Source organism: Grampus griseus (assembly GCF_964374135.1).
Source record: "Grampus griseus genome assembly, chromosome: 17".
Classification (NCBI taxonomy): Eukaryota; Metazoa; Chordata; class Mammalia; order Artiodactyla; family Delphinidae; genus Grampus; species Grampus griseus.
The window spans coordinates 72,228,787-72,254,138 of NC_139011.1; the positions used below are offsets into that span (position 1 = coordinate 72,228,787).

A 25,352-nucleotide genomic window follows, 5' to 3' on the forward strand; every position below is an offset into this window, starting at 1 on the left:
TTACCTCCTAAGTCACCGTACATCCTTGTATGGAACGCTGGGGTGTCAAACTTGGCTGCCAGCCTTCCTAAAGACGATTTTAGCAGCTCCCGACGATTTTAGGCAGGGGCTGCCGATGGCGCAAAGTTCTCAGGCGACTTCTAGAACCTCTCGCCAGCTTCCCCTGCTGCCAGGTTACCATTTCGGTCAGGCAGAGACCCTGCGGTTCCCCTTCGACCGCTGGACCGGGCGCCCCAGTTAGCTCTGGGTGACTTAAGGTCACGTCGAGAAAACAACTGAAAGGGCAGATTCGAGAACGCGGAGACCGCCCCGTGCCCACCCGGCACTTTCCCGAGTCTCCGCAGGCGCGGCGGGGCGCGGCGGCGGCGCCGTAATGGGGCGAGCAGGGTCTCTGGTACCCAGGAGCCGCCCGGCCCTGGCCCCGCCCCGGCCCCGCCCCGGCCCCGCCCCGCGGCAGCCGCGCGCACGCGCCGGGACAGCTTTTCCCATAGGCCCCTGCGGCGGAGCACCGCCCTCGCCCTAAGCCCTGGATCAGCCGGGAGGCCGGGGTTGAGTCCCTTGGCTGCGCGCCGGCCGTGCCTTTGAAAGGCGGCGGGAGGCGGCGAGCGCGATGGCGAGCTTGGGTCTTCTGCTGAGAGTGCTGGGCCTGGTCCTTTGCGGGGCGGCGAGCCTTGGGCTGTCCGCTTCTCCCGCCCCCACCTCCAAGAAGCCCATCATCGGTGAGGAGGCGGCGGGGGCCGGGGGCCGGGGGCCGGGGCCCGGGACCGCGGTGGGCGCTTCCAGCAGCTGCGCTCCGGCGGCTGCGTCCTGTCCTAGAAGACCCAAGTTCAGGGTTAGGATGTGTGCCTTCCTGTGTAGCACAGGGGCCAAGCCATCATTTGGATCGTGCTGAAATATAGCTAATTAATGCCTCGTTGATTTCCTCAACTCCAAGGCTCTTAAAATTGGAAGGGAGGAAGGTGCACTGTGAAGAATCCTGCGGATGGTTTAATTGTTTGTACTTAGCTAGGAATTTCTACTGATTAAACGAATTCTATACATGCATTATCTTTATTAAAATTTCACCGGCTGAGGGCGCATTTCGAGGAACGATGCATTATAACGTATAAAAATCGAATTGGCTAGATAATCAAGAAATAATGGTATACCTTGGTCTTAGTCATCTCCAGCAGAGGAGGGCAGCAGCGGCTGGTGTGATCCTAATGGCAGTTCTGTTCGGTGTTAAAGTGAAGCATGTCATTTTTCGTTTTCGACAAATGTATGTTTTAAAAAGAGAGTAAAATCAATTTGCATTGCCAGAATAGACATTTGATACTGGGCAGGGGAAAGCAACCCAGGAGAAATCGGACCGGATTTTAAATTTGCAGAAAGTAACTTGTGTGTGGACAGGTAAAATGGTCTCATTTTAGCTGTAGTGTTATGCCTTTCATATTGTTTTTTGTGTGTTCCCCCCACCCCGAAGATGGGCACTGTATTGTGTGACTAAATAGAAAGTAGATGAGCATTTTTTCGTGTATATTGGTAGTGCCCAGTTTTCAAATGTGTTGTGTATCAGTATTTGGAACCCGGAATGCCTTATTTTATAAGCTACTTAAAATAGTGGTTAGAATCTCCCAGGGGAACTAACTCAAAGTATAATCTCATGTAGTGTGCTGGGAATTGTGGGTGCAGAGGGGAGGGAAAAAGGGAAGAAGAGGAGTGATTGTTTTCCCTTTGCTAGAAACAGTGGTTTCTAGGAAACAAGTCCAGGGTCAAGTATAGAAAAAGTAAGTAAGCTTTTGGTTTACCCTGATCCGTTAAGACAAAATAGTTAACTGAATACCTGTGTGCAAGGCACTGAGTTAGGAGTGCAAAGGATCAACGAAAAGAAGCCGCGAAATTCATGAGATGGCCTCAAAGTATGGGTAGAATTTTGGTCCCATTTTGAGGGGCGGGGAATATAGCCGAGCTCTTGTCCCAGGATGGAGAGGGGGCGGGGGAGAAGTTGGTGGAACTTACCTACTCTAATGTACTTTCCTCCTTTCTAGTACCTTGTGTCCACATGTCCCCAGCCCGCCTTTGTGGCACCTCATCCTTGCCTGTCCTGTAACCACTCCATTTCCTATGACACTCCCTAATTATTTCCCTGCTAACTGTTATTGTCCTTAATAAGGGCGATCTTCCCGCTCCATGAGGAGAAAAGCAGTCTTACTGAACAAAGTTTGGCATGTGGCATATATGTTAACTGAGTGCCTGATGAATACCAGTTATTGTAAGAAGCTGGGGATGCAGGTGACTGACTGATAAGGACGGCCCTGCCTGTCAGGTGGCCTGCAGAGACACTGAAGGTGTTCCAAATGGTGAAGTAGTGAGCGATACAGGCACATGTATCCTCTCCGGAGAAATGTGTTTTGATGTGTCCTGGATGCCAGTGCTGTGCTGGGGCTGAGGTTTCAGGGGTAAGAGGCAGCCAGAGCGGTAGGTGGGCCCGAGCATCAGGGTCTGTAGAGTTTGTGAAAGTTTAGGAACCCATCGAAGTGCTCAAGCAAGGAGGTACCCCCTGCTGCTTTGATCTCTCTCTCTTCTCTCTCTGATTTCCTTTGCTGTCACTTTGTCTCCTTGCCAACACAGGACTCTAGTCACAGGCACTCCTTGCAGCGGGACAGGCACAGAGCCGACTCGGGGCCTTTGCACTTGCTATTCCCTCATCCTGGAACCGTCTTCCTCCAGATACCCGCATGTGGCTGACTCCCTCACCTCTCTGAAGTCCTGCCGACAGTGTCATGTTCTACCTTCTGAGAGAGGACTTGCCTGGCCACCGCATTTAAGAGACTTTCTTCTTTCCTGTAGATTGGAACTTACCCAATCCTTCCTTCCCCAAACACACACCTTCTTCTGCTGCTTTACTTTTCTTCTCGGCTCTTACCACCAGCCATCACACTATTGTTTACCCTTTTGATCTTGTTTACTGTGTTTCCTCTCTTCTCTCCCTTCCGCACACTGGAATTAAAGCCCACAAAGCAGGGATTTGGTTTGTTCAGTTCACTCATGTGTCCCCAGCACCTAGTTCAGTGCCTGGTATATAGTACGATTCAGTAATATATGCCAAAACAGTGAATGGTGATGTCATCGGATTTCTTTCCATGTGGAGAACTGGATGGAGTTGGAAGGCAGTTGCTTAAGAAAGGATGCAGAGAGACCTTTTAAGGGGCTATTATAATAGTCTGGGGTCGGGGGGACGCAAGATATTAGTTGCTTGGATTAAGGTGGTGGTGATGATGTTGGAGAGATATGGATAGAAGATATTTTCACTCCTTTACTTTGTTGTCAAGGAAACGATGTGCCTTAGAGTGTGTGTGTGTGTGTGGGAAGGGAGAGGCCTCCTTCTAGATTGAAGGATCTGTACTCTGAAGTTGATTCTAGCTTTTGTGAAAAAGGCTGGTGCTATTGTAGACCTACTTGGGGGGCTTATTTGGCCTCCCTAATGAGGCAAGAGAGAAGGCTACTTAAAACTCACATCAGCCTCCACTACTCCTTTCCCAAATTCTATAGACGTGCTCTCAGGAGAAGTTTCATATTTAATTCTGTGAATTAAATGAGTAGAGTAGTGACATTTCTAGGGTGATGTGTTTCAGTTTCTGAGCAGGAAAAAAGGAAATTGCTTGAAAGTGAAACTTCTTTTTTTTGTAATTTAGGAATATTAATGCAAACGTGCCATAGTGAGAACATGAAAATCCTGGGAAAATACTATATTGCTGCATCCTATGTAAAGTATCTGGAATCCGCAGGTGCAAGAGTTGTACCCATAAGGTATGATTCGATAGTGTTTACTCTGAGTAATACAAGCTGCAACTGCTGTTTTATCTCTAAAATTATCTTTTATCTCTAAAATGAATGCTTTCTCTCCTGTGATCACGTCATTCAAGTGTGTTCACATCACACCTGATTTTTGTCACACATCTAATGCTTAGGAGTCTCTCATTAAGTCGTTTAAGGTGTGAAGCTCTGTGCATCTGTGATATCATTAGACATGAGGCATATGTATTAGACGGAGAATGAGATGAGTCACCTTTCCCCCAGAAAAGGTGATCCTCATCAGACAGCGTGAAAGTAATGGAGTGAAGGCATCTGCAGCGGCACTTCATCCCGTAATATTAGGGTAAGGAAACACTTACGGAATCAAGGAGTGTTCTAGAAGAGGACTTTTAAAACACCTTTGCGCTCTACTCTAAAAGTTTGGGGGCTTCCCTGGTGGCACAGTGGTTGAGAATCTGCCTGCCAATGCAGGGGACACGAGTTCGAGCCCTGGTCTGGGAAGATCCCACATGCCGCGGAGCAACTGAGCCCGTAAGCCACAACTACTGAGCCTGCGCGTCTGGAGCCTGTGCTCCACGGCAAGAGAGGCCACGATAGTGAGAGGCCCGCGCACCGCGATGAAGAGTGGCTCCCGCTCGCCGCAACTAGAAAAAGCCCTCACACAGAAACAAAGACCCAACACAGCAAAAATAAATAAATAAATAAATTTATAGAAGTTTGGAAATTACTACTACAGCAGTGTTGCTTCAGTATAAATGACAGGTATTGCAATTTTAAAGGAGGTACATTATTTTTGTGATATAATGACCTAGAATAAGAAAATGATTCATGTCATATTCATGACATGACGTGATAATAAATGATGCATGTCATTTTGATTTGGAAAGAGTTGAATTTTTTAACAGAAACCTTGTAAGTATTGATATTATCTTATCATCCAAAATTGGTTATATTTGGGGGTCTTCCAGCACCCTCACCTAATCCATTATAAGTGATTTCACACACAAAACACAACTGTTTGCTCTGGGCAACTTGTTTTTGTAAATAATTTCGCATTAAACAATTGTAACAAAGAAAATTACTGCTCAAAAAGAACATTAATACTAAAAATGCAAATATTACAATTTTGAGAACGGTACCACCAAATGGTTTTATGTTTAGATTCATAAGGATTGTCTTTTTGCTTGATCTTTTACATTTAACTGTCTCTACTCCAAGATGAATGTTCGCTTTTGACATTAGTCTTCAATTTTATAGTAGCAGATCTAATTTTTCAAATGAAATCTTATTTGGAACCCAGGTAACAGCAGCATTTTAGAGCTGAGGCAGAGGCTCTGGACAGTCCTTAGGACAGTGTTGCAAAGTTTTGATCCTGGAAGCTTTTTCCGCAAGCTCTTCTTTTAGGACATAGTGCTGATAACACAGGTGGGAGGTGGAGAGTAAAAAGGCAGGGAGGCCAGTGCAGAGATGGCTGCTAGGTGTGAGTAGGCGAGGTGTGAAGCGAGAAGGGCTTGTCTTAGAGCAGTGGTTGTAGGATCTATGGGTAAATATTCTTTAAAAAAAAATCAGTAAGACCTGATGAGTAATAGAATGAAAGGGCACAGGGAGGAATAGATGAGAATGACAGAAGTTTTGAAATGGGAAATTTTGAAACTAGGGAAGTTTTGAAACTGATGATTTGTAGAATACTGGGACTTAAGCCTGAGATACTGAAACCGTGACTGTCAGCATTCAGGTTAATTTCCAGCTTGGGTTCCCAAAGTTCACTTGAAGGTATATTGCTCAGAATTAGAATCACGTGATCCTGTAAAAACAATGTAATGCATGACAGCTTAATTCCCAGAGGAACCTGCAGAGGATTGCCTAATGTAGAACGAGACAAGTGATCACACCGGTAACATTGGATTCATTTCTGAATTTCGGGTGCTGGGGACCAACTTCTGCAGTTTAGAAGGAAAAGGAGGAGGATGGGAGACCTAATCCTGGAGCAGCTGAAGAAGTTTGTCTTTGGTGTCCTTCCGCCTTCTGTCTGCTGCCTTCGCCCTCAGGTGGCCGCTGCACTCAGGTTATAATGATCTTCCGCCGCAGGACTAGGGAGACCCACCGAGTGTCCCCCACCTGAGAGCTGGCACGTGGCTGCCCACAGGCTGCTCTTGGTTTAAACATGTGCTTCATTCACGCAGTGCTTAAAATATGTACAAGTCAGAAGACTTTGTAAAAGTCTGAATTCTTGGCTTCCTTTTTTTTGAAGGCAGTTTTCTGGAGCTCATTTTAAACGGAGCACGTGCTGTCCATTGGCAACAGCGCCTGTCACTCCTTTTCACGTTGCTGAAGCTGTGTCATTTGCCATCATTACCAGACTTTCACTGTTTTCTTTAAAAAGAACTTATTGAGAGGGTCTTTTGTTTCAAGAAAGTCTGATAACATGGAAGCACCGTCTGTGTTCAGAGAATGTGACCTGGTCTGTTTTGCCTGCAAGGCGTCTGAGGCGCTTGAGTTTGTGACACCCCCTGCCCACAACCAACAGTTAAGCCCCTTAATAGTGATAAACAGGGCCCGAAAATTCAGTCATGGACAATGGGGGAGCCATTTACTTAGAATGACTGAAGTGACTGGAAACAGGCTGCATGGCTAGCTGGTAGGAGTCCCTGGAGCGCAGCTGAGTGATCTGAATCCGTTCTGGCTCCTCGTGGTGGTAGCTGCCCATCTGGTTTATATATCCATGGGGAAGATTCTGGGTCCCTGCTGGTTCCTTCTTTGCTGACACAATCTGGGGAGATTGAACTGGCAGAATACTGGGACTCACATTTCATCTTCCTATCACTTCCCAAGTCACAGCCACCTGCCCATCTATCCTCCATTTAAGATAGTGGTAAGCACCACTGCAGTGTCACCCACTGCTCTGTGGCTCTCTGCCAGAGGAGGATTATTATGAATTTCTGAACAGCACAGCTCATTTGGGCTTAGAGGAGAGCCTAGAGGGGTTTTCTGGCAAAGCACAGCTACGTCCGGGCATCATGGGTATCTCCTTAATAATGGGAGAAGTGTCCTAATGCCTCTAGAACTTTCCTGTGTGGCAGAAATGGACTGTAGTTGATATCTGAGAAGGCATTATGCCTTTTTATTCTCTTGTACTACCAGAAGACTCTGAACGTAGCACAGTTCTTGCAGGAATTCATAAATAGGATGCTCTTTTCCCTTGTCCTTTCATTCCGTCGAACTTCTGGAAGAGTAACCTGTCTTACTGTGACATAAGTCAAGGTTGTAGCCAGTTGTCACAGACTAATCCCGTGGGTTTTCTCTGGAGAAGGGAATAAGATCATCAATAACGTGGTGATTGTTAGGAAAACCTTACCAGATGTTTGATGAAGGGAACTTGAGAATAATTACCTGGGCAAATTAGGCCCATCTACAGGGACCTGCATGTAGTCTGTACCACCTAGATCTGAACTCTGCTGACTTGTGAATACACAGTAGTTCTGAGACCTTTGCGGTTGGCGGTAGGGGTGGGTTGAAGCAGGGACTTGGCATTTATATTTTTTGCCGAAGCTTCCTGTAGTTAAGATGGGTATGCTAATAAATCTCTTAGTCTTTACTTAAAACTACTGAATATCCTTACTTTTTTTTTTTTTAATCTTGGCTAGCAGAGAAATTACTGGTACCCAAATCTCATGGTCTTTAATGTTTTGCATATTAACATGTACCTCACAATATCAAATTACATTAGACCAGAGGAAAACATGTTTACTTGTCTGATTAGCAAAACAAGGATATAAGTATGTGGCTTTCATGTAGTTTGAAAAAAATGTTTCTAGGAAGGCAGAGAGGTGATATAATCCAGTATTTAAGAATTATTTTTCACCCGGCTTTTAAAAATTAATGTGGTGACTTCATTTAGAGGCTTACTTTTCTTCTTAAGTTTTGGAAATGGATGTTTTGTAATTATTTTTATTGTTTTCAGGCTTGATCTTAAAGATGAAGAGTATGAAAAGCTTTTCAAGTCTATTAATGGGTAAGTTGCCAACATTGGTTTAATATAGTGTAGGAGGTCTAAACAATGCAAAGAAGTACATATAAATTTAATACATGTTTCTATGTAGCTGTCTTACAGTGGTGTAATATTAGTTTTCTGAGTTGAGAGGTGCAGAAGTCCTGCAGAGAGAAGGCAGGTTAAGAAATAAATGTTACACAGTAGACAACATACAATTTTTTTTAATGTGCGACATAGTCTTTATTCTTTTAATGCTTGTCTTAAATGTTTTGAAGCCACTTTGGAGGCCGTGGCATACTGCTTGCTTAGGGGATGTATAAGTCTTAAGAATGAGAATATTAATTGGTTATTTTTCCGAAGCTGACTTGGATAGAACTTGGAAAAAAAGTTTTATATCCTCTAGCTTCTCCGCAAAAGATATGATTGCTTAGCTCGCAGAAAAAAAAAACAACCCTCTTAATCATATGAAAAAATGTGCAACATTACTCACAATTAGAGGAAAGCTAATTATAGCAATTAAAACCCATCAAGTTAGCAAAGAGCAGAAAATGTGCTAGTACTCTGTGGTGAGGGTGTGAGGAAACAGTGTTCTTATCCTTTACTTATGGGAGTTGTTGATCCAAATAATCAATAAACAATTATTAAGGAACAGAAGAGAGTTTTATTCGAGCCAAATGGAGGACTATAGCCCAGGAAGAAAGTGCTCTGGAAAAACACGATTTTATATCTTGACAGAGCAAAGAACGAACATCAAACACAACAAGGGTACATTCCTTCAGGGTTTTGACAGACAGATTAGCACATATACAGCGAGTCAGCATGACCTTGGTGTCTGGGAAGGGAACCTTATCTTTGAAGGACTACTAGCATGGACGTCATAGGAAGGGGAGACATTTATCCCCGTCTTCAAAGTGGACTTTTTTTGAAACTTCTAGATAACGCATTATTTTCTTAGTGGTTAAAGCAGTTGTACAGCACTTGTTTGATGCACCATAGGATAGGCTGTTCTAGTTAGCGTAAAGTTCAAGCCAAGTCATGTGTAAGCCAGGATGATGTCCCCATACCTCAATAGGTGAAAATTTCTTCCATCAGGGTGGGTTATATAGTCTTTTGGGGGCAGGTTTTTTTTGTTTTTTTTTTTTGTGGTACGCGGGCCTCTCACTGTTGTGGCCCCTCCCGTTGCGGAGCACAGGCTCTGAACGCGCAGGCTCAGCGGCCATGGCTCACAGGCCCAGCCGCTCCACGGCATGTGGGATCTTCCTGGACCAGGGCACGAACCCGTGTCCCCTGCATCGGCAGGCGGACTCTCAACCACTGTGCCACCAGGGAAGCCCTTGGGGGCAGTTTTACAGTATCTATTGAAATTAAAAATGCACATACCATATGACCCAGGAAACCCTTCAGAGGAATTTGATTTTACAAATATAATCACCCCTTTTAACATATACACACTACTATATATAAAATAGATAACCAACAGGGACCTACTGTATAGCACAGGGAACATACTCAATATTTTATAATAACCTATAAGGGAAAGTAATCTGAAAAAGAATATATATACATACATACATGTACATACATATATGTATAAAAAAATGAATCACTTTGCTGTATACCTGAAACTAACACAACATTATAAATCAACTATACTTCAGTAAAAAGAAAATAATAAAACAGAAAGAAAAATATAATCCCCTCTTATGTGAAGACTTAGGCCCGAACATATGCATTGTAGAATTGTTTGAAATACTTCTGATTTAGAACCCATCCAACGGTCCATCAGTTGGGAATTGTATAAAAAAATAGACTATATGCATATAATAGAATATTATGCACAGGTTAAACATGAGGCTATCTATAGATGTTGCCCTGAATCACTATTGTTCTGTGAACCATGTGATAAGAAGCAAGGCACATAGTGGTGTGTATAGTATACTACCATTTACTTTTGTTTTTAAAGTTGGAGTGAGGAGATATGTATAGCATATATGAGGTCAACATAACAAATTTTAATGGTGATTTCTTTTTTCTTTTTTTTTAAAGAACACCCATCTTTTTAAAAAAATTAATTAATTAATTAATTAATTTTTGTTGCAGTGAGTCTTAGTTACAGCAGGTGGGCTCCTTAGTTGTGGCTTTATAGGCTCCTTAGTTGTGGCATTCGAACTCTTAGTTGCAGCATGCATGTGGGATCTAGTTCCCTGACCAGGGATCAAACACACGTTCCCTGCATTGGAAGGCAGATTCTTAACCACTGCGCCACCAGGGAAGCCCCATAATGGTGGTTATTTCTAATCAGGAGTGGGATGGAGGGAGTCTATTTTACTGTAAAGCTTTTATAAAAAGAACTTTTTAAAAATTTTAGAAAACTGTTCATTTATTAATATTTTTTTAAAAAAAGCTATGTTCAAACAGTCGTTTGTATTCACCTCAGTTTGGATCAGTAAATATTTACAGTGAAGTTAGTTCAATTTAGTGAAACATTTACAATGCCTGTTATATGCAGTGTACTTTGGCATGGACAAAGATAAATAAGTCCAGGAGAGAGTATATGGTAGAACCTCAAAAATATACAGCAGGCAATGAGCAGGACTCTAATGCCACTTCCAAAACACCTTTACTGAGCCTTGTATGCAGTTTTTATTTTTTTGGGGGGGGGGCTTGCAGAGATGAAAAGGCAGAGCCTTGCATTGAAGGAGTTTGTCAACCGAGAGGGACAGTCAAGTTTTACTTTATGAATGGACTTTGAGATTAAACATACCAAGTTTGTTCAGAGGCAGCTTTTTAAATACTGAGTCAATGAAAAGGGAGAACTGCTAATGAGTCTTCATTAAGCCACTTTAAACTGTAGGGTTTTCTGCTTGGTTTTGTGGCAGATGTTCTGCCTTATAGTTTATATATTTCCTACTAGACCACGATCCTACTAACAGCAAAAATTACCCATCTTTGTCTCTGTGGGCTAATACCTATTACTGAATGAACACAGTCTCAAAGGTGATATTTCACATGTCTCAAATTCATATTTAAGTATTTTCAAAAATTTTAATATATTTAATTCAACCTTTGTAATCTCTTTTGAATATCCTTAGTTACTTTAAGAGCTTTTTAGAGTTAGTTTACAAAGTTGATATGAAAACATAAATATTTTTCTCTCTCTCTCCTTTATGGGTAGGGTAAAATAAAGTCAAATGCTTGTGACTCCCCTTTTTCTCCTAGAATTTTTTAGAATGGTAATTGTGTTCTTTTTCAAAATTTTCTAACACCATTCTTATTTCTGAAGAGATTTCAGGGTAATAATAATAAATTTTAAATTCCATAGATATTTAATTCTAGCCTACTATATTTTTATGACTAGTTTGTTCTTTATTGTTAAAACAGATTTTTTTTGTGAGCTAAGCCTGACTCATGATTATGGACCTGCAGTTGATTTTGGCATCTCTGATCATCTTAATTTAAACCTAGCTATACTTGGAATTTTATTTCTACTTGATTTCTAGCTGTGTGTATTCTCCTCCCCTCCCCCCATTTATTTTACTTTAATTTATCCACACTCTATTTCAAAAATAAACTTGTTTATCCAAGAGGTTTGGTAGAATATGCACAAATTCATTGTTAACTGCAATAGTTTACAAATGGGTGGGATTGTAAATATTTTGTATTTTCTTTTTGCCTAATTTTTCTCATTTTCTCTAATGATCTTGCTGCTTATGTAGTAAGGAAAAGTTGTTTTAAAATAAAATGATTGTTTATTTTCTGGGAGTGGGGAGGGGTTGAAATGCACGCTGTTTGATGTTGTTTCAGGATCCTTTTCCCTGGAGGAAGTGTTGACCTCATAAATTCAGGTTACGCCCACGTGGCCAAAATATTTTACAAGTTGGCCATACAGGTAAACCTCAGTTATTTCTTATTATTCCAGGTGAGCTTTTGTAATTTTCCACGAGGATAATTCCTTTTTTAAGCACGTGGTAATACTTTCTGCACAATTACCCTAGTCTCGTCACACCTTTAGCTGTTGGGGTGCCTGTTCTTTTCCAGCCAGTGGCAGCTCTTGGCCATTTTCTCTGCGCTTCATTTAATTCTGGGCTCCAGGGAGCCTCAGGGCCCTGCTGGCCGGCCCTCTCTGTTTGGGCTCATTAATGTGAACCAGGCCCTCATGGTGGCCAAGTAAGCTGGCTTCATTATGTACTGGGCATTGTTCATGTGTTGTGTTTTTTTTTTTTTAATTATTTTTTTGACTGCGTTGGGTCTTTGTTGTTGCATGCGGGCTTTCTCTAGTCACGGTGAGCGGAGCTACTCTTCATTGCTGTGCGTGGGCTTCTCATTGCGGTAGCTTCTGTTGTTACGGAGCACGGGCTCTAGGCATGTGGGCTTCAGTAGCTGTGGCATGCGGGCTCAGTAGTTGTGGCTCATGGGCTCTAGAACGCAGCCTCAGTAGTTGTGGCGCACGGGCTTAGTTGCTCCGCGGCATGTGGGATCGTCCTGGACCAGGGCTCGAACTGTGTCCCCTGCATTGGCAGGCGTATTCTTAACCACTGTGCCACCAGGGAAGTCCCTGTTCATGTGTTGTTAATTCTCATCTCCTCTCCGTGACTTGCAGAGCCTCTCGATTCCTTTTTAGTCTCCTAAAAAGACTGCTCCTGCCTTTGCACCATAGCTCAGACCCTGGCTATTTCTCCCCTGAACTGTTAACAGCAATTTTCTAATTAATCTTGCTGGTCCTACTATCTCCCCCAACCTTAAATATTTCCCTAAGAAACTGCTTTTAACATATGAGATGCTTGTTTGAAAACTTAATGGCTTGGCTTGATGACCTGTATGTAGCCTTTTATAGTCTTTGAGTCAAGATATACAGTGTGTCCACAGCTCACCTTTTCCAGACTTTGCTTGTGCAGGTAATTGCAGCCAGGCTGGTATTTCCAGCACATACTCTGTGTCCTCCTACTTTCAGATCTGCTTAGGCTGTTCCTTTCTACCCCGTCCCTAATTTGTGCCTTAGCCAGCTTTTCAGGGAAGCCCAGAGACAGAATATCTTGAAGTTAGCTGTTCATGTCTCATCAGATTGCATGGCTCTGACACCCTTTGAGGCATTCCTCATTTCATATCATATGGTTCCATGTACTTAGTACATGCTCAGTGGATATTTTTTGGAAAAACTAGGGAACAAAATTGAGATTTTATAACATGAGTGATTTAAAATGCATTTGGAAAGCATATATATGAACATTATAAAGCCACTCTTCCTTTGCATATAGAGACTCATGTAACTGGCTTGTTCAGTTTAAAAAAAAAGGAGCCACCTAACCCGTAAGACCCAAAGGCCTATTTAAAAAAATATAATTAGGGCTTCTCTGGTGGCACAGTGGTTAAGAATCCACCTGCCAGTGCAAGGGACACGGGTTCGAGCCCTGGTCCAGGAAGATCCCACATGCCGCGGAGCAAGTAAGCCCGTGCACCACAACTACTGAGCCTGTGCTCTAGAGCCCGCGTGCCACAGCTACTGAAGCCCGCGCGCCTAGAGCCCGTGCTCTGCAATGAGAAGCCCGCGCACCGCAACAAAGAGTAGCCCCTGCTCGCCGTAACTAGAGAAAGCCTGTGCGCAGCAATGAAGACCCAACACAGCCAAAAATAATAAATAAATAAAAATAAATAAATTTTAAAAAATGTAATTAGCTACTTGAAGATTTCAAAGCAAAGAAAAAAGCTTAGCAACCTTGAACTTCCATTTAGCTGTAGCCACTGGGGTCCACAGGCCCTGATGAAGAAGCCCTGAGAAGTGATTTCTGTGAGATCTATTCGGTTTCACTCTGTGTCCTTTGCTCTGCTGATCACAACAAACAAAAGATGTGCTCCCAGCAAATGGGGATTTAACATTTAGTTCAGAAATCAAGTTTGGTGTGCATATGGAAACAGAGAACAGTTCAGCCCTCTTTTGTGTTTATTGTAAGTGGATGCAGTAAGACCCTTCAACATAACGTATACAATTCTAACTTCTAAAAATAAAATTTTCCAGACTTGCATATAAAAGTATTAAAATCCTATCTTGAGATAGGAAGTATAGGAATTAATGCTGTTCTATATTTTTCTCATTGAAGAACAGAAAAAAACTCCCTAACAATTTCCTCATTTAAAATGAGTTACTATTAGGTTATAAATATATATATATATTTTTTAATTAATTAATTTTTTTTTTTGCGGTACGTGGGCCTCCCACTGTTGTGGCCTCTCCCATTGTGGAGCACAGGCTCCGGACGAGCAGGCTCAGCGGCCATGGCTCATGGGCCCAGCCGCTCCGCGGCACGTGGGATCTTCCCAGACCGGGGCACGAACCTGCGTCCTCTGCATCGGCAGGTGGACTCTCAACCACTGCGCCACCAGGGAAGCCCTGTTAGGTTATATTTTACAGTCTATGCAGGAAAACCACTGCTTTTAGAAAAGTTACAAAACCCAGTTTTGTAACTATCAGCACACTTGGGTTTAATCTTTAGTTAATCAGAAAATTCAGTTGCTGGAATGCTTCTCCCCCAGTCACACTGGTTGTTGTGACTTCCTCTGAAGAAACCCAGTACATTTGTACTTTTTTAGTTGACAGCTTTTACTCTCTGAAATTTTATTTTACTTTTGCTTGCCGACTGTTCCTTTCCTTCCAGATCATGGCTTTCACCTGATTTAAATCTGATTAGCTGAAGGTGGTGTAATGCAGCTGTTACTATAAATTCTGAGATAATGGAGGAAAGACTTCCATTCAGAGTACGTTCAAAACTGGACAGTCATTTAAAGCAACAAGATTTGTAGAAAATGTGTAAATAGGCATTTATCTAGCATCATCCTTGATATTTACAGTCCCTGAATGTTACATGTGTTGTTCGGTAGTTGACTGGCAAATGTCTGTATCTTTCCCAACACAACTGAGTTTGGATAGTTTGGTTAATTAAACCTGAACTATTATGTGGGAGCTTGATCTAAAGAGAAATTAAGTGATATCCTACTGATAGAAGAGAGAGTAAGTGATAGCCTACTACTATTGATCCTGGAAAACTCCTTAGAAATCCATGTATACCTCAGGTGCCAATCTTGTATGACAAATCAAATGTATAATTTTTATTTTGAAAAGTTTGAGTAAGCTTAGTTTTCTCTTTATTCTGCACAGGGTTTTGGTAATGGAGACTATTTTCCCACGTGGGGGACCTGTCTTGGATTTGAAGAGCTTACGTATCTGGTCAGTGGAGAGAGCTTATTAACCCTCACAGATACTGTTGGAATTAAAATGCCACTGAACTTCACTAGAGGTAAGAATTCTCTTTTGATCCTGAAAAAAATATTAACTGGGCAGGATTAATAAGTTGCAAATATCAGAGTAAAAATATGTTCATAACATTTGTTAATTTTTAAATTATTTGCACAGGCTGAAGATGTGAATGGTCACTTTTTGTACTGAGTTATAAAGCTGGCTTAAGGAATTTTGAATGTTGATAACTTATTGCTTCTAGTGACGTCAGGACAGTGCATGATTAAAAACTCTAAAGTCAGACTTGGTGTTGAGCCCTAGCGTTGTCACTGCTGCCTTGGGGAATCATTTACCCTCTCTTAGCTTTAATTTCCTGATTTGTAAAAGCGTTTACCTCTTAGGATTTTTTTGTGAGGATTAAATAAGATAATGTTTTCCAGGTACTCTGATAAGCACTTTAAATATTACTCTAATAAGTGTTAGCTCTTATTATTATAGTCAGCATTTTTCCCTTGGCTGTGTACTCTGTTTGGATCCCAGATAGGGTGCACTGCAATTCCATTCTAGTACTAACGACCTGGAGTTAGCACAGACTCCAGTTAAAGGTTATCTCCGTGACTAGACTGCCCTTCTGTCGGATACCAGCCACGAGTCATACCCCGAGGCCACCCATACATCTGATCAGATGGCCATGAATCTTGGGATTCCCACAATCCCCCTCGGGTTTAATAATGAACTGGAATGACTCTCAGAACTCAGGAAAGTGCTATGTTTGCAATAAAGAGTTTTACTGTAAAGGATACACATGGGGCAAGGTCTGTGAGGGAATATAGAACTTCTTGCCCTCTCCCTGTTGAGTCAGGGCACGTCACCCTCCTGGCACATCAATATGTTCACCAGCCCTGTAGCTCCGGTGAACTTTGGTGCTCAGAGTTTTTATCGGGACTTTATTATGAAGGCATGGTTGATTAAATCATTGGCCGTGTTATTGAACTCAATCTCCAGTCCCTGTCTCATCCCTGGAGATCAGGCTAGCTCAAAGTCAGACCTGCTCTAGAAGTCCAATGCATGTCCATTGCACTACATAGCCAGGTAAAGTCAGACCTGCTATAATCATGTGGTTAGTTTTTCTGATAACCAGCCTCATCCTGAAGCTGTCCAGGGGCCACCTTGTGTCACCTCATTAGCATTACAAAGACACACCTATCAGTCCGGAAATTCCAAGGGTTTAAAAGCTCCCAGTCAGGAACCCAGGACAAAGACCAGACAAATGCTTTATTTACCAATCTGTGTAAGTAGATCATGATTCTTGGAGGTTACTTGATTTCTGAATCATCAGAATTGAATGTTGAATGCTACCAACCATTCCTGTTCTCAAAAGGATTTTGGATAGAAAGTAGTGGTTGTTATACATAGAATCTATAAAATGCTCTATACTTTTCAAAGCTCTTTCTCATATTATCTCACTTAATTACTGCAAGAATCCTGTGGGAAGTGTATGTATCAGGTCAGTCTCTTTTGGTTGTATGTGGTTAAAACCGAGTTTATACAAAAACGGAATGAAATCGGCTGAAGTAAGGTATCAGCGGATTCTTATTACGTAGGGCTCTGGGATTCTAATGGAAGCCATTAGCATCCTGAATGAGGGATTCATTGGGGGACAGCTGGCGTTAGGGCCTTGAACACCGTCAGGATTTTCTTATCCCTTTGCTGGCATATGTCTGTGTCAGACTCCAGAGCCTTCATTGAGGTAAATTGCTTCTTTTTTTTTTTTGCGGTACGCGGGCCTCTCACTGCTGTGGCCTCTCCCGTTGTGGACGGAGCACAGGCTCCGGACGCGCAGGCTCAGCGGCCATGGCTCACGGGCCCAGCCGCTCCGCGGCGTGTGGGATCTTCCCGGACCGGGGCACGAACCCTTGTCCCCTGCACCGGCAGGCGGACTCTCAACCACTGCGCCACCAGGGAATCCCATTGCTTCTTTTGATCTATTTAGTGAGTAGAATTATCTTGGCCTGGTTAATGTTTTTTCCTACGTTGTTGGTATTTTTAACCGTTTAAGTCCCAGATACCTTTGAAAATGTGTTAAAAGTTCTGGGTCCTTTCCTGAGAAAACAAATATATACACATGTGGAAAATTTCACCTATTTTTCAGCGCTGTCTAGAGAACTCATTTTGAAATCCTCTGCTTACTCTATGGCTAGCCTGCTCGTTATCACGTCTGAAGAATTTTAGTTATTTATGTTACAGTTCTACAAGAAAAGTACTTAAGTATGGAACATATTTGGAATTGTGTGTTAAACTTATTTTGTGCTTGACTAGAATACTTCTGTGGAAACGATGTGTTTGCATATCATTTAGTCATCTTGATTATGTCTTAACAATGGCCTCTCTCTGGCTGAAGATCAGTTGACTTCAATGGATTTTATTTTTTCTGTGTTTAAATTATTTCTTTTTATGCTTGAATTATTTCAGGTCCATTGCAGAGCAGAATGTTCGAGAATTTTCCTGCTGACTTGTTGCTGTCATTAGCAATAGAACCTCTGACTGCAAATTTCCACAAGTGGAGCCTCTCTGTGAAGGTATCACATTAATAACACAATGAAATTAATGCATTTAGATTTACTACAGAAGTAATTATTTTGTTTTTATTTTTGCACTTTAGAATTTTACAATGAATGAAAAGTTAAAGGCGTTTTTCAATATATTAACTACAAATACAGATGGCTCTATTGAGTTTATTTCAACAATGGAAGGTATGTATCACTGCAGATGTACACTTTATTTTACTTATTATATTTATTAATTTTGATTTTATAGTTCTCTTATGAATAAGATCATGTTACTTTGGGGACTGAAGTTAGAAGTTAGGGCATTTTTGGAGACAGGAGGCCTGTTTTGCCCATGTTCCAAATCAGTTGTGGTTTACCTGGGTCACCCTCTATGATAGGGTGATGAAAAGGGGAAGTGAAGAGTAAGGGGAGAGTGGATGAAGAAATAAATGGAGAAAGTGATTTCTGTTTCTAGCAATACTGCAGCTTAAGTACGTGCTGCAGACAACAGCAAAAAATGTGACTGACATACAGAAAAACATCTTCCTAAGTAAATACATTGATGAAGTGACAGTAAGGGTATTCAGACCCCAAATTGCAGGAGGTAAGTGGAGTATTTAAACCAGCCTTGTTATTGAGTCAGGAGAGCTTGAGATGAATCTCAGGACCCCCCCTCCCTGGAGAGTACCCCCGTGGAGCAGGACGCGGAAGGCTGGACCCTCCGTGAATCCTGCCTGCACAACTGCAGGGAGAGTTTGCCATCCTGAACCGTAGCGCTAAGCGGGTGGGCTGGTAAATCAGTAAAGCCCCGAGTGTTTTCATGACAGGCCGGTCTAGCGTGGCCCGCGCTATACTAACTGGGAAGTTCGGCACATCTTAAGTCAAAAAGTGTGTTTGAAGCTATCTCGGACTGATAGTGCCTCAACGTGTGTGTCAGAAACAAACGTCAGTAGTGCTCTCTGGAGGAACCTACATTTTTCCGGGACTTTTAAGAAGTTTCCATATGAGGTTTTAAGGAAAGTGATTGGTTCACAGCCAAAACATCACAAGTGCACAAGGAAGCAAAGTACCATGAATGAGAGCTTGCAGAAGCAGTAGGTGGTCTGTCAGCTGGCGAGACTGATTGGTGCTACTGGCGAGGCCCGAGCACTGGACTGGAGTCAACTGGGACGAGGCAAAAGTAGTTCATGCTATTCGCAGGTTGTGGCCATGTCACTGGCTCCCTTGTTGGGGGAGGTCAGATGTCTGAAGGTTCAGAAACGACCTCCCCGGAATTCTGGGAAGGCTGATGAATGCAGTCTGAAGTGAACCACTCTGAACTTCTCTCTCTAACCCTGTTTCCCCTCCTGTACTTCTTACTTTAGTTGACAGCGTTGCCATTCACCGCATCATCTAGTGTTGGCTACCCTTGACTTCCGGCCCTCATCCTCCACATCTAAGAAGTCCGTGCCACTTGCTACTTCCCACATCCTTCTTGGGAATTCTTCTTCCCAGATCTCTCTATTCCTCCTGTCCGACTGCAGCATAAACCACCTGCCACCTGTGTTGCCGCAGGAGCTCCTAACCGTTCCACAAACCTGCCTTCCAGCCGGTCACCAGCAATCCCCCGAGATTCCAGTCTGACTACATTGCTTGGGGAGAAAGCTCCTCAGTGGCTCTTCAGCACTTGGAGGATGGAGTCTGGATTTCCCAGTCATTTACTCAAGGTCTCCCCCGCAGCCCTCGCTAGCCTGGATTCCATGCACCCTGTTCAGTACACACAGCCCTCCACAGAGCAGCACTTCTTGCCCCCGTGCTTTTCCTTATGCTCTTTCCTCTCCTCTGAAAAGCTTTCCTTCCTCCCCATTCCCTTCTGCTGATGGCCTCTTAGCTAGCTTTAAGAACTCAGGGCAGTGGTCAGCTCCTGGAGGCCATCCCTGCCCGTTATCCTTTCTCGTCACATCCTCAGTGCTCCTCCTTTATACTTGCTCTGCACTTCCTAGGAATGTCTCTTTGCACTTATTTGCTCATGTTCTGTCTTTCCTCCTAGGCTAAGAGCTCACTGAGAGCTGGGACTCTGTCATTCTTTGTGTTTCCAGGACTTTATGGAAATCTCAGTAGATGTTGAATAGATGAGTAATTATTTAAATGAAGGAGTATTGGCTTGGAAATTAGGGAATAGGACTTCATGTTGGTTCTGTTCCTGGCTATGTCATCATACCAGGCTCATTTGAAATTTTTATCTTCTGAAAGTTTTCTGACACCTACTAGATAGAAACACTTGAGATGCTCCTATATGCGCATTTCCTTCCTGTTCTTGATATTTTGTTCTAAATTAGTGAGCCAGGGCGTGATTCCTAGAGTTGTCAGGAACCTGCATTGATCTTTTATTGACGCAGTTTACAAAAAATGAGTAAATCTCAACTTGCTTCTGAATGTCAGTGTGTATCTCTGTCCTATCCATTCATCTATCTGAAAAATCTTTATTACAATTTATCACTTAGGGTATTTCTTTTTTTAAATAAATTTAATTAATTAATTAATTTATTTATGGGTGTGTTGGGTCTTTGTTGCTGCACGCAGGCTTTCTCTGGTTGCAGCGAGCGGGGGCTACTCTTCTTTGAGGTGCACGGGCTTCTCATTGCGGTGGCTTCTCTTGTTGCAGAGCACGAGCTGTAGGCGCGTGGGCTTCAGTAGTGGTGGTGCGTGGGCTCAGTAGTCGTGCCTCTTGGGCTCTAGAGTGCAGGCTCAGTAGTTGTGGCGCATGGGCTTCATTGATCCGCGGCATGTGGGATCTTCCCAGACCAGGGCTTGAACCTGTGTCCCCTGCATTGGCAGGCGGATTCTTAACCACTGCACCACCACTTAGGGTATTTCTTGTTCTAAATAATACTTTTCATATCTCAAAGAAATATATTAGAAGATCTGCCTTTCAGTTACCTATGTGTAACAGTTAATTTCCTGGTCATCCAGCCCATGGGTCTCCTGCTGGTGGCATCACATGTGGTTCAAGACAGAGAAAGAGAGTATTTCACAAAGAAGGAGGGGGGGGAGGGCACAGTGGGGAGGGATGGAGTAGAGTGACCGGAGCTTCTTGCTGGTAGGTTCTTTTCTCTTGTGAATCTAGACTGAAGAAGGCTAGGATAAAATAGGTTTCCTTCTTCTGACATGATCTCTCTTAGCAGAGTCTCATGGGATATGCGGACAGTACCCTTTTCCCTAGATATCTCTACTTTTGGATAATTCATTTCTCTAAGTATTTCCCGTGGTAGTCAGGGTTATAATTTCAAAGCAAGAATAATAGAGGGAGGATTTTTTTTTCAATTAAAATGAGGAAAGGCATATGTGAAGAAAAAAAGAGATGAGTATAGATATTTCTCAGAAGGTAAATATTACACATATTTTTTAAAAAATTATGGAATTTTAAAGCCATATTTAGAAGTAGAGAGAGTAATGTAATGATCCCCTGGGTACCTTTCTCTAAGCTTCAACAACTATCACATTTATATGGCCATTGTTGTTTCATATCTATTTTCTCCTCATACCAGCTTAGTTTTTGGAGTAAATCCTAGGGATCGTATCATTTTTGTATATAAAGATATTTAAGAATTCTAAAAATAAGTGAAGTACATTACCAAAAATCTTTCACACCAAATTTAAACTTTTAAAAACTATTTAAAAATTGTCAGCATGAAACCATGAACCTTTCCATAGACTGAGACAGAGACACAGTTGAGCCTGAGACTTATGTAAAAGGGCATTAAAGATGCTGGCGCAGTTCATGCTCATGTGAATGTCATTATAGGAGGGGATGAAAATGCGGTATGAAGTGGGGGGAAGAGAGTTGTAGAAGAGACTTGTGACTAATCAGATGTGCGGTTTACTATTGAGCTGGGATATATTCAAAGGCTCAGTTATTTCACTCTACTCTGATCACCTAGTAAACGGAATCGTATTTCAAATTATAAAAGGTTGTAAGTCAGTGAAATATTGTATTGTGAACTTTCACATTGACTGTGAACTGAAATTGTTTGTGTCTGAGAGAATGTGCACAGTTTAATTTTGTCTGACATTGGGTGTTATAAAAATAATGTTTTACACAGCATGTAAAACATAATTTAATTGTTAAGTAACATCCCAGACCATTGTTACTACTTAATACTCACCAGTCTATGTTCTTTGTGCAGGATACCAGTATCCGGTGTATGGTGTCCAGTGGCACCCAGAGAAAGCTCCTTATGAGTGGGGCAAATTAAAAGGCATTTCCCATGCGCCTAATGCTGTGAGGGCTGCATTTTATTTAGCAGAGTTCTTTGTGGCTGAAGGTAATATGGGGCAGGGGTTATAATTTTGTCTCTCTAGTGTGGTTTTGAAGGAAATCGCCCTCATCTGAACTTCTGTGTACTTTTACTCTGTAAATGTTTTGTAGGTTTAACTTTTAAAAAAATTAATTCATGTGAAAGCCCTGAAATTGAGATATTAGTCATTCAGATCAAACCAGGACAGTTCTTTCAGTTAACGGTACTGTACAGTCTTAAGTGGGCTGATTTCCTGAACAACAGCATAAAGGTTGTTTTGTTTTGTTTTCTTGAGTCCTTTTTTTTTTAGATTCCCCTCCAATTACTCTTTTTAGGGATAATGATTTAATTATGACATTCTCTGAGGATTAGATCTTACTTTTCCAAGACAATTATGTAAATTGACTCTATACTCATCAGTCTGTGGTTTTAAGGCTGCCTATCTGTAGGTATTGGCACAGTGGAGAAAGTTAATACGCTTTGCCTGCTTTTTCATGATGAAAACACAGGCATAGTCATGCTAGGTTATGTTTGTGGGTAAATTGAGAATTTGGCTATAGATGCTTGGGTTTTAGTTGAGTGATATGGGTGTAAGACAGAGCTACGAACACAACTTGCAAGGGATTAGGGCGTCGCTCTGGCAAGTCGCGGCCCCGGGAAGATTTCCATGAACTTTGTTTGCATCCTCCCTTCACGCTTGCCCTGAGGTTTTATCAACCCTCCGTCCACACTCGCAGGTAAAGTGCTTCCTCCTGAGTTCACTGTGGTTTAGAATTGTGCTCCGGTGAACGGGTCATTTCATTACAAAAACCCCAAATTAAAAAAAAGTTCTCCCAGGTGTAGGATTAGTCCCAAGAAACATTTTCATGTCGTTCGTATAGGAGTGATGAGAACAGCAGAGAGCAGAGCAAGGCTCCCTGCAGCAGTATCACAGGAACGGCTACATGGCCTTCATTTTCCAACATCCCTCTTTCTAAAAATGCCACGGAGGCCTGTATTTACTTTATTTTGGCTTTAGGGTAAAGTCTGAGCCCTCACCCCCTCACACCTAAAGTTTCGCCATGCGACTTCTTTGTGCCTCCTTGCTTTTCAAATTTCTGCCTTACCTGGGGGAGATGCCTCCCTTCTCCCCTGCCTCAGCTTTGCCAGTTTCTCCATCCTCTTGAAGCGTCCTCCTGATTAGTCTATAAAAACTTCTGTGTGGTGACTAGACAAGACTTCTTGAGCGTTAGGACCTTGCCTTGTGGATGTCGCCATCCCCAGGCCCTACATCAAGCTATGCACACAGTAGGCGTGTGGTAGGCGTTTGAATGAAAGGGGAGTGAGCGCCACGTGGGGTCTGGTGCAGGGTTAGCACGGCTGCTGTCAGGAAGGCTCTACTCCAAATCAGGTGCTGCTTTATTTGGGGGAATTTGGTAAGACGTTTTTCCTTTTTGCTGGTATTATCCCACTTAATAATGCTGATTATAGGAAGAAATATTTTAAAGTAGCCTTTTGAAAATTGTATCCTATCTTTTTAAAAATTAACGCTTTCTTTTTCTTGCAGCTCGGAAAAACAATCACCATTTTGAATCTGATGTTGAAGAGGGCAAAGCACTAATTTATCAGTACCGTCCAGTTTATACTGGGAACATTTCTTCGTTTCAGCAAAGTTATATATTTGATTGAAAGCCTTCAATGTGTTAACAGAGAAATTTTGATTAACTCCATGATTAAACTGTTGTAATAACTTGTTACTCATGACGATAATAGAAGGCCACAGAGATTCCTTTTCTATGATGTTACTGGCTCTGATTCTTCATTCAGTATATTTGACTATTTATATCACATTTGATAATCAGTCAGTGAGACAGATACATAATCTGAGTGTTTTTCATGGAAAAGCTTTCTTTTATCTGAAGATTAGAAAAAAATAAATTTATTGAAAATACAGATATTTCATTTTTTCTAATTGATTGATTCTGGAAATACATACCACTCCCTACCCATCCACCTACCTCATCCTTGCTGAAGACTCTTTATTTTTTTATTAATTTTTATTGAGTTATAATTAACATACAACATTATATGAGTTTTAGGTGTGCAACATAGTGATTTGATATTTGTATACATTATAAAATGATCATCACAATAAGTCCAGTTAATGTCACCATAGGAGATTGTTACAGTATCATTGACTGTATTTTCTCTGTGTATATTACATCTTCAGGACTTAACTTATTTTGTAACTGGAAGTTTATATCTCTTAATCCCCTTTAGCTACTCTGCCCTACCCCCTGCCTTTCTCCCCTCTGGTGACTACCTTTTCATTCTCTGTATCTATGACTGTTTCTGTTTAGATGTGTTTGTTCATTTGTTTTATTTTTTAGATCACATATATAACTAAAATCATTCAGTATTTGTCTTTCTCTGTCTGACTTATTTCACTTAGAATAATACCCTCCGGATCCATCTATGTTGCCACAGATGGCAAGATTTCATTCTTTTTTATAGCTGAATAATATTCCAGTGTGTGTGTGTGTGTATACATAATGGAATGTATATATATGTATACATATATATGGAATATATATACATACATATGTGTATGTATACATATGTATATATGTTTGTATATATGTATATTTATTGGGTTGGCCAAAAAGTGCCTTCAGTTTTCAAGTAAAAATAAAAGACACATTTTTCATTTTCACCAAGAACTTTATTGAAAAACATATTCACCCTTTTATTCCACTACCTTCTGCCATTTTTCAGGCAACTTCATAATTCCATCTTCCCAGAACATTTTACCTTTTTGAGCAAAGAACTGTACCAGGTACCTTTTACAGTCTTCCGGGGAATTAAAATTTTTTCCATTAAGAGAATTTTGTGAAGACCTAAATAAATGGAAATCCGAAGGTGCAATGCCCCGTGAATACGGCAGATGAATCAGAACTTCCCAGCCAAGCTGTAACAGTTTTTGCCTGGTCATCAAAGAAACATGCGGTCTTGCAGTATCCTGATGGAAGATTACATGTTTTCTGTTGACTAATTCCAGGTGTTTTTTGTTGAGTGCTGCTTTCAGTTGGTCTAATTGGGAACAGTACGTGTTGGAGTTAATCGATTGGTTTTCCAGAAGGAGCTCGTAATAGAGGACTCCCTTCCAATCGCACCATATATACAACATCACCTTCTTCGGATGGAGACCAGCCTTTGGTGTGGTGGGTGGTGGTTTATTTCACTTGCCCCATGATCTCTTCCGTTCCACATTGTTGTGCAGTATCCACTTTTCATCGCCCACCACAATTTGTTTTAAAAACGGAACATTTTTGTTAACGATTAAGTAGAGAATCACATGCGGAAATATGTGAAGGTTTTTTTCCGTTTAACTTAAGTGGAACTCAGACATCAAAACAACGTAACCAAGTGGGTGCAAATGATTTTCAGCGCTTGATTTGGTTATTTTGAGAATGTCGGCTATCTCCCACGTGGTATAACGTTGATTGTTCTCAGTTAATGTCTCGACTTGATCG

At 41.9% G+C, this 25,352-nt stretch overlaps 1 protein-coding gene across 2 annotated transcripts; it reads left to right on the forward strand.

Annotated features, from left to right (window-relative positions):
* Positions 1-507: 507 nt before the first annotated feature.
* On the forward strand, positions 508-24,159 carry GGH (gamma-glutamyl hydrolase). 2 transcript variants are annotated; one of them, XM_082675071.1, is made up of 9 exons: positions 508-719; positions 3,675-3,789; positions 7,757-7,807; positions 11,591-11,705; positions 14,937-15,075; positions 17,487-17,593; positions 17,677-17,767; positions 21,730-21,867; positions 23,387-24,159. In XM_082675071.1, the coding sequence occupies exons 1-9, from the start codon at positions 611-613 to the stop codon at positions 23,506-23,508; spliced, it is 987 nt and encodes a 328-aa protein (XP_082531197.1). In that variant the 5' UTR covers positions 508-610; the 3' UTR covers positions 23,509-24,159. The 2 variants fall into 2 exon arrangements, with proteins under 2 accessions (XP_082531197.1, XP_082531198.1); XM_082675072.1 differs by having other exon boundaries at positions 11,591-11,675; positions 23,387-24,158.
* Positions 24,160-25,352: the final 1,193 nt, after the last annotated feature.